The sequence below is a fragment of the Anarrhichthys ocellatus genome, unplaced genomic scaffold (assembly GCF_004355925.1).
Source record: "Anarrhichthys ocellatus isolate YVR2014 unplaced genomic scaffold, GSC_Weel_1.0 scaffold79, whole genome shotgun sequence".
NCBI classification, from domain to species: domain Eukaryota; kingdom Metazoa; phylum Chordata; class Actinopteri; order Perciformes; family Anarhichadidae; genus Anarrhichthys; species Anarrhichthys ocellatus.
The window spans coordinates 1,222,867-1,232,650 of NW_022280109.1; the positions used below are offsets into that span (position 1 = coordinate 1,222,867).

Consider the following 9,784-nt stretch of genomic DNA (forward strand, 5'->3'; position numbering starts at 1 on the left):
GTCTTCTCTGGGGCATTTTTTGAATTTATTCATAACCCTAGACTGAAGTGGATGTAGTCACCTTTAGTCCCCCGTTGGTTTGTGGACTACTGTTTCAAAGTCTAGTTTTTTGGAGGCAGAAATGACCATATTTGGACAAGAGGGTGGAGCTGGGAAAGAGCGAGGCCCCTCGGGGGCCAGGTACCATTAGCAAGCTTGGTTAGCAAGGTGCATCCGTAATACACATAAAATGGGATAATATTTGGGATGCTCAAAACAAGCTGGTTTGTACTGACCAGAAAAAGTTTACATCCGACTCCTTTTAGTACAACGAGCAAAGCTAAAAAGTCACGTATGGTGATGTGTATATATACACACACACACACACACACATATATATGTATACACACACACACATACTGTACATATACAAACACACAGTAAGGGGAAAAGAAGACAAAATGAAACAAGTCCAAACCAAGTCTTTTGGCATATATCACACTTTTTATTTGATATTTCTTAAACATACATCAGGCTTGTCCCTTCATGGTAACATTACTTTGTATACCAGTGTCCCATCACCCATTTCAATGCATCTTAGAAAGATAAAAACAGAGTGTGCTGTGTGAGGGACAAATGTCATTAACAAAAGAATGCAAACCGTTTGAGGCAAAAAATTTGAAATTTCCTTTACACAAATAATCTTCAGTGAACACCCTGTGACTTTATCTTCAAACGTTCCCCGTGCTTTTCTGGAATTTAATTTCCCATTTGTTTTTTATTCACAGCACCCTAACCTGAAGTGTTTTAAATATGGACCTTAAGATATGAATCTGCAAGTGATGCAAACAAATCCCCTGTGAGGATTAAATAGCACAATAGAGTAACATAACAAGAACTCAAATGGTGATTTCCTGCCTAGAAATTCTGGCTAAAAATGGAATTCCCTCATTATAAAAAATGAATGGCTAACTTGGTGCGGTAAACATTGGCATACACCAGTCGGACATAGAATAAAGGTGGGACTCAATCAAGGAGGAAAGGGCTTAAAGGAAAGCATTATTAATGACAAGAGGAAGGACAGGCATCAACATCACAATATCAAAAGTAAACAAGAAATTAGCTGATACAAATCACATCATTAGTTCCTTACTGTATGAAAACATGATTAGACTGGAAGAGTCACAGAATTGTAAGCATGTAGTCTACACATTCCATCATAAGAGACTCTTCCCTGTGATGATGGAGGTCCAAAGTAAAACACATGTTTTAATTGATTTTCCCTTATAAAACATGAAGTTAAAATTCCTAAAAATTGCCAGTGGCAAACCAGAAAACAGATTTGTAAAATGAGCTGACTCAGTTCATATGGATACTGCTAAAGATTAAGCAAAGAGAGAGCAATTCACATCAATTACCAAAATGTATACATCACCAAAACAAAAGCAAGCTTGTGGCCGACCTTTAATACATGGCAATTCTAAAAGGAGTAAAAAGCAGATATGTGATATATTGGTCATTGTGCCAAAAGGCGAAAACATCACAAAAGCGCAATATGTGCACTATTTAAATGAAAACTGTCAATACATGATGTCTGGAAGTTCCACACATTTCAGCAGGCAGTTAAAAATGAATTAACGGGAACAACCTGCTCCTCTGAAAACCACTTCTGGTTAAAACATACTGATCCAAAACACGCCATGATGAACACCACACACTCTCACTACCAAGTTTTCGCCTCGTTTTTTGTTTTTGTTTTTAACATGTACAATAATCTTCAGTCCAGCAGCGACAATATGTAAACAACACACAGAGAGGGCGGAGCTCTAGCTAGTGTGGACAGGGATTGGCTGAGGGATTTGATGGACACTCGGTAAGTGGGGCCTGTTTGTCTGACTGTTGTAGGCTGTAGGGTGTCTGTCATCAGAGATGGTCCTCTCAACTGAAACACACATCACACGTGGATTAATACAAGATAAAGAAGCAACTCAAGAAAATAAACATGACATTTGAATTACTACATGTTTGTTTTCAAAGTCAAATATTTTGTACTTTCCTTTTGCTTGTAAATACTTTTTAGAAATTGGAATGTCTCATTTTTCCACAACGGGGGTCATTAAACTGGACTTAATATAATGAAGTACTTAAGTTAAATTGAAGGTGAAGATGAAAGGTTTGGCTTTACGGATGGCAGGAGAAGCCAAGGCTGCAATAACTTTTATGACCACAATTTTTTATTTTATGCAATCAATGAGGCATGTGCAATATGGTTGAAAGCTTCACAATAGGCAAGTAAGTGGACCTTGAGTTTTGTAAACTGTTTGTTCCAAAGTAAGGAATGAACTGTCAAGCTCTTAAGTTAAGTCAACATTTAGTATAAATACTGATTATTTCTTATAGTTCTAAGCTGAGTGCGATCACTACTATCCCGAAAACTACTACTTCATATTTTGCGCCAATTGATATGTTTGCAATCCATATTCTTGGTGCCTTAAAAATGATATTCACTACATATTTCTGGTGCCCCGTGTGTTTAAGTCGCCTTTAACGCATTCATGCGAAAGCTTAAATAGCAAATGAAAACAAGTAGATCAGGCAAAATATAGATAAAATAACAAAAGCAATAAATATATGTGTAAAAAAATATTAGATTTTATTGTAAAAAACAAAAGTGCAGCCAACAGAATCCTATTGACCAAAGAAACACTTCAGACAGGAAAGTAATGGAGGTGAAGAACAGAGAGGCTGACAGGGCCGGAGGCCGTGAGCTTACTTGGCGGGCACGGTGGGTGAGCCGGAGCGGTGGAAGTGGATGTTCTGCCACTTGCTGTCGCGGCGGTGCCAGATACGGGTCTCCTCTGACTGCATGGTGCGAGGTATGCCGTTGCCATCGATGTACTGGGTGAGGCGGATGTAGGCGATGCAGGCCGCCTCGTCCCCGATCAGGTGGACGTGGGGGTTGAGCAGGATGGTGTGGATGGGCTGCTTCCCCTTGGATAGAGCTGCAGAGGATGGAGATCACAGTCAAACTCTATTCAGACTTAATGTGACAGCTCATCAGACCAGGGCTCAACAATAAGGATGGAAATAGCTAAGAAGTGAGCCATCTGGTTTCTTTCTCATCCCTCAGTTGCATGTACACAGCACTGATTGGGCTCTCGGGAGGAGAATAGAATAGAATAGAAATATACTTTATTCATCCCCAAGGGGAAATTTGTCTGTGGCAGCAGCAAACAAGGTTACACAGTATTAAACAGAAGGTGTTGGTATAGACAAAGTTCACGAGGTGAAGCGCAAGCGAGCATTTCAATTATCCTGGTTAAAGAAGTTTAGCTGGGTGGAGTTGGAGGATGTGGGCAAAAACCCTTATTAATTAACTTAAATAAAGATTAAACATGAAAATGAACTTTGGTCTTTGTTGTTATTTGATGACTGCTAATGAACAAATCAAATTGCATAGGGGCAAGTCAAAATCTGAGTTATAACGTTTCTATCAAATCAAAATAGGGAACGTTTTTCAGCCTAGAACGTCCCGACTCTTTTCAAATGTGCTCAAATTCACTTAAAAACACAGTCAAAAGAAAAATACTTTTTACTTGGAGTGTTTCTGATCGCTCTGCTGCATCACTCGACCATCTGAAACACTGACTATTTACCATTCTCAAAGTAGAAGCGGTGGAAGTCGGTGCCCTCCACCAAGTTGCCCAAGGCCTCAGGCTCAAAGGACGTGAGGCCGGGATCACAAATCTTCCTGGAATAGAACAGACGCAAATCTATCAGAGTCACAGAGAGATTTGTTCTGACATGTAGAAGTCAGATATTTGAAGTGAAAGTCAATTTAAATAGCTAAACTAACGTGTAGGCTTCAAAGTCTCCATTGTTGATGGCCTCAATCAGCTGCTCAGTGACTTTAATGATCTCCTGCTTACGAGCTGAGAGAGAGACAAAAAGAAGAGGTTAGATTAGATGGGAAACACAACCCCTGGTCAATATGAAAAGAAGCATTATGAACTTAAAAATGAATCCAATGTGGACCATGAGGACAACGTGGACCAAAAAGAAAAAATCACAACATCCAGGGACTTAGATTCACACAGAGATACACTGTCACGTAGAAAAGACTGGTAGGAAGTTAGTTAGCATGATTCAGCATACAACAACATCAACATGACCTTTCATGCTAAGTAGGTGAGCTAGGAAACAATCAATGGAAAGAATACGTGCTGTTGTTACGGCTTGCTAAAAAGTACACCCACGACTGACATTTACACTATGGAGATGTCATAATGGAGTGACACACACACACACACACACACACACACACACACACACACACACACACTGTCCATTTTTACCTTCAACGGCATGAAGTCCGCTGTTGTTCCCGGCTAACTGAACGCTAACAGTCGGCTGTGCACTGATTCCCTCAAGGAACAATAAGAGCAAAAAACTAAGAACAGAAAGGTGGAACATGCTGCCTGGTAAACTTTGTGTTTTGGTTCGAGACAAAAACGAGCAGCTGCAGCATCAGATGGGATACAACCAGAATACCCTCCTCTGATTGGCTGTTTTCATTAAAAGCTTGACACAGCTGAAATAATGTGGTGGACTTTACTCTGTAAACAGAGACTTGGTACTGATTAGGTTTACTGAGACTATCAGTTTGTTCATGGGGCCCCATGAGGCCAAAATGGGCCTTTTACAATCTTTTCATGAAACTGCACAATTATATAAGAAGATGCTTTGTCCAAACTTTATTGCCACATTCACACACATAAGGAGCGTTTAGTATGTCTGCGTCTTGATGTGTAGATGCCATGTAGAGGGGATTTTGGACTGCTTGAACTGGATACAAGGAGCCTTTAATCCGGGCTGTTTGCTTGGTGTCCAAAACCAGAAATGGTAGAGAAAACTACAGCAACTACATTTATTCCAATTTAGCTTGAAAAAAAAGTACCATACTTTTGTACATTTTGTGAGGTTATATATTTCTGCTCTCGGCCTAAGTAAGGGAGTCAGTTGAACATTTTTGATACAAGAACTGAGTTTCTTTCCCAAGTGCACTTATTCTCATCCTTACTGTTCCTCCTTTTCAAAAAAGAGGCCAAACTTGTCACGTTAAATTTTGGGTCAAAACAAACAGACGTACTCGATAGACTGAGTTGCCATGTTGTTTCACTTCATTCATTCAGCCCGACATGTGCAAGATAGCAGAATTCTGTTGGGAGTTATTTGGTTTGGTGTAGTCCTAATCAGTCAGTAGTGACTGATGTATTTGTCTCTCTGACGTCATTTTCTGTTGACACAAAAGCTGCTCTAGCTGTTGATGGGAGCTGTTAATAAGGTCAATCAAAACTGCTGATGTGACGTTTGTTATTTCTGTAAGAGAGCTGTGTCCACCTCATGCACAATCAATAGATTTGCCAATGATGTGACGTTGATACAGTGCAGTCTGAAATGAGCAAAATTGCGATCTCAGTTGGGAACGTTCTGATCAATGAATGGCTGAACAAGGTTGTAAAGGGGACCAGACTTGGACCATTCTAGATCCAACCTTATTAAAAATCTACATAAACAATGTTGCTCACGCTGCAAGTGGCTGTCACATCCATTTGTATGCCGATGACACCATCTTGTACACATCTAGCTCCTCCCTGAATACCGCCCTGACTTCCCTGCTGCACAGCTTCAACAGTATCCAACATGCTTTCTCCAACCTTCACCTTCTCTTAAACATGACCAAAACTAAGTATTTGGTTTTTAACAGACACTTACCATAACCTGCCTGCACTCTCGAAATCTCCTCCAGGATGGATCAGAAATCCAATTTGTGGATTCCTATAAGTCCTCGGCTATCTGGCTAGACAGATCGCTCACCTATATTGGATGTCTCCAATTATCGGCCAATCAGTATCCTCCCTGCTGTTTCCAAAATTGCTGAGAAATGTGTTGCAGAGCAACTTATTAAAACTCTCAACAGCTCTCCATATCATCTGCATCCTATGCAGTTTGGTTACAGGGCTAATCATTCGACTGAAAAAGCCAACTGCTTCCTCTTAGAGAATGTGAAGCTTAAAATGGATAAAGGGGGTGTAGTAGCAGCGGTTTTTCTTGACCTGAAGAAGGCTTTTGATACGGTGAATCACAATGTCCTGATTAACAAACTGTCAAATTTTAACTTTTCCCAAGAGTCTCTTGCCTTGCTGAAATCCTACCTTGAAGGAAGAACCCAGTGTGTCAGAGTGGGTGATGTTTCATCATCTACTCTAAGATCTAACGTGGGAGTACCCCAGGGTTCTATTTTGGGACCTTTACTATTCAGTTTATACATTAATGATTTGCCGGGTGTCTGTGATGGGTGTGATATTCAAATGTACGCTGACGATACAGTGATTTATGTGCACGCAAAGAACAAGCTGCACTTAAACTCACGTCCACAATGACAAATGTAACTAAATGGCTTGCAGATTCCTGCCTTCACCTGAATGTTAAAAAGACTGTTTGTATGTTCTTCACAAAGAGGGCTTGCAAAGTGTCACTGGAGCCAGATTTTTATGTTGCTGGTGAGAGGCTACAGGTATATGTCAGATTTAAATATTTAGGAATTTTCATTGATTCTAATCTCTCTTTTAAAAAACAGGTAAAACATGTGACAAATGTCTTAAAATTTAATCTCATGAATTTTAGATATATAAGACACTGTCTAACCATGCAAGCTGCAAAATTGTATTTTAATGCGATGATTGTCCCCATCTGACCTACTGCTTAACCAGCTGGGCACAAGCCAGCAGCACAACATTAAAATCCATTCATATTCTCCATAAACAAGCCCTAAAAACACTTGATAAAAAACCCAAAAGTCACCATTACTGCAATATTCTCACCAAACACCATATCCTGAGTTGGGATATCATTAAATTCACTAATGTATGTCTGGTTTTTAAAATGTTACATGGTATGGCCCCGCCTCCACTTAGTGATTTTATTAAACAAAGCACTCAAAGCAGCAGACTCACTAGATCTGCTTCAAGAGGTGATTGTGTCATGCCACATAGGTCAAGCTCGTTTAGTAAATCTACATTCTCTGTGAAGGCAGCTCACTCGTGGAATGCTCTGCCACCACACATACGCACACAAAACACGTACAAAACATTCAAGCATAACTTCAAGGAATGGCTTGTTGCCAATCAGGTGTGCAAGCATTGATGTGCTGTCTGTCCTGGCTGCTTGTTTCGCCTATATGTGCATTTGTCTTGTTCAGTGTTGCTATTTTCCATTTTTTTGATGTGTATGTTATGTGCTTCAGTGTTATATATGTGCTTGTCCTGTAGGTGGGTCTGTTCTGCATGACGCATGCTGAAACCTGTTATGTCTGCTCTGCTTTAATGTCGTACACTTTTCTTTTGCTGTGTATTGGTTTTGTCTATACGTTGCTGTCTGTTTCTCTATGAATTTTAATTCCGTTTCAATTTGAGATTTTGTTATTTTAGGCTGCCTTGAAACATCTGGCCGGGACAGCAGATGGAAATTAGCCTCTCTAGCTAACTCTGGCTCACTTACAGTGCAACTGTTGATTGGTGTGCATTGTCCCTGAAAAATAAATAAAATAAATACAATAAATAAAATAAATAAAATGTACATAAACTCACTGCTTTCCAAAATCAGATCAAGAATTTGTTTCTTGTACCGTAACAAAGCCTCCTTTACCCACTCTGCAAAGCACAGTCCTCCCCATCTTAGACTATGGGGACGTTATCTACAGGTCCGCCTCCAAGAATCTTCTCAATAAACTAGACGTCATCTACCAAACCGCCATCCGCTTTGTCACCAGTGCTCCTTTCAGCGCTCATCACTGCAGCTTGTACTCTCTAGTCAACTGGTCACAACTCCGTACCTGCAGATGAATCCACTGGTATCTATAAAACTATCATTGGTAAAACCCCCACATATCTCTGCTCTCTCCTTATCATCTCCAACAGCAACCACAATTTACACTCTAGCTATTTCATCAACATGGTCATTCCAAAAGTCTGTACCGCCTTCGACCACTTCTCGTTCCAGTCTGCTGCTCCAAGCAACTGGAACAAGTTCAAAAATAAGCCAAAACTCCACACCCTCATGCCGTTGCCCTTCTTCACTAACTCATTACAAACGATAGTCTCTGATCACTGCAACTGTTTTAGTTTGCTTCTCCAGGAACTTTAAAAAAACATATTGTACATATGTTGTAATCTCTGTATTGATTGAGATGTTTCTATGTTTTTATTCGTTTGTAACGACTCGCCTCCGGTTGCCGACTTTTTGGCCAGGTCTCCATTTGAATGAGAACTGGTTCTCAATTGACTTATCTGGTTAAATAAAGTTGAAATAAAAAATAAAATAAATAGAATAGACTCACAATCATCTCTAGAGGTACCAGTGGTTTACCGAGATAAGAAAGGAGGGGGCGGGGCTAGCTGGTTAGCATGCTCATTTCAGTAGCTATCTCTGCAGCACAATACACAGTCGTCTTTGAAATAACGTCTACACTGTAACCTCCTCACATTGTTTGGCTTAAATTTGAATAAAAATACATTTTACTTAAGAATTATTGGTTTGAGTAATTGTTCCACCACTGTACGCAGCAGTACTAGTAACCATTTATAAACCAACATAGTACACGTGTATTGTACTGCAGAAAGCCACATTAGCTGCCATCATTTTAACATAGCAGAAGAAGACGTAGCAAATCTTTTTTCTCAGAGTGCTTCACTTCTCCCATCTCTCTGAAAACAGAATAAAAGAAACAGAATCTTGCCTGATAGTTACTCTACATTCCAGCCTGGATTAATGTCTTTTATAAAGCAAACAAAACAGGTTTGTGATGGTATTTATCGGTGTCACTCAGTATAAAATATGATCGCTAGTAGCTGTATTAAGAGCTGAATCTCTGCCAGCAGAATACTGCCACGCTCCACAATATGTGTGGGGTGGAAATAATGCCGTTTGAGCTTCTGTCAGCTGTGTAATAAAAGGTCTTCACCTCTGGGATACCTCGTTAGAGCACGGACAGAAAGATGGAACACTAATGGATAGAAACATACACATGTAGCAGATGGCGATAAATACAAAGATACTACGCAGATAAAGGGATCCATGGCAGTAGGACTGCAGAAGAGATGATGGGCCACATCAGACACAAACCCACAATATTGACTTCAAATTCTAGGGGCGATATATTGTGACTTTTTACAATTCACGTTTAGAAAAACGGTCTTAAAAAAAAATAAATAAATAAAAATCACACCACCATATGCATAACATCTGGATACTTTTTTATGCAATCACAACATCTGTGAATATACATTTTTTGAGAATCAATACAGTATCACGTAACTCTTTCTTACAGCCCTTATTCATACCATTGCCACTAACCAAAAAAAACTAAAGAATATTGTTTTGGAACCTTATTTAAATTTCCTACAAATCCTTTCTTTCACCTAACAAAAGAAGCCTTTGTTTTTAAATGTGCAATGCTGTCTTAACAAAAGCAGCCGTACGAGAGCTTTGCCTGAATTTAAGTCTAAAGACTTTTTGATTTAAATCAGGAACTGCCTGACAAGCTCACAAGATTTAAAATGGGGCCACACATTCAATGCAAGCTTTTCATACCTAATGTTCAATTCTTTGTATTTTAGACACATTTCAGTTGTTATCGAAAAGTGCCTTTGAGAAGCTATCTTGATCTTACTTGTGAATGAAACTTAAAGGCCATGTCCATACTACTCAAAGGCAGACAGAGTTACTACATTGTCATGGGCGGATT

At 39.6% G+C, this 9,784-nt stretch overlaps 1 protein-coding gene across 1 annotated transcript; it reads right to left on the bottom strand.

Annotated features, from left to right (window-relative positions):
• Positions 1-463: 463 nt before the first annotated feature.
• LOC116398200 (calcium/calmodulin-dependent protein kinase type II delta chain-like) lies at positions 464-7,410 on the bottom strand. The gene is made up of 5 exons (XM_031874303.1): positions 4,335-7,410; positions 3,836-3,911; positions 3,636-3,730; positions 2,753-2,981; positions 464-1,921 (listed from the first exon to the last, which is right to left on the bottom strand). The coding sequence occupies exons 1-5, from the start codon at positions 4,450-4,452 to the stop codon at positions 1,918-1,920; spliced, it is 522 nt and encodes a 173-aa protein (XP_031730163.1). The 5' UTR covers positions 4,453-7,410; the 3' UTR covers positions 464-1,917.
• Positions 7,411-9,784: the final 2,374 nt, after the last annotated feature.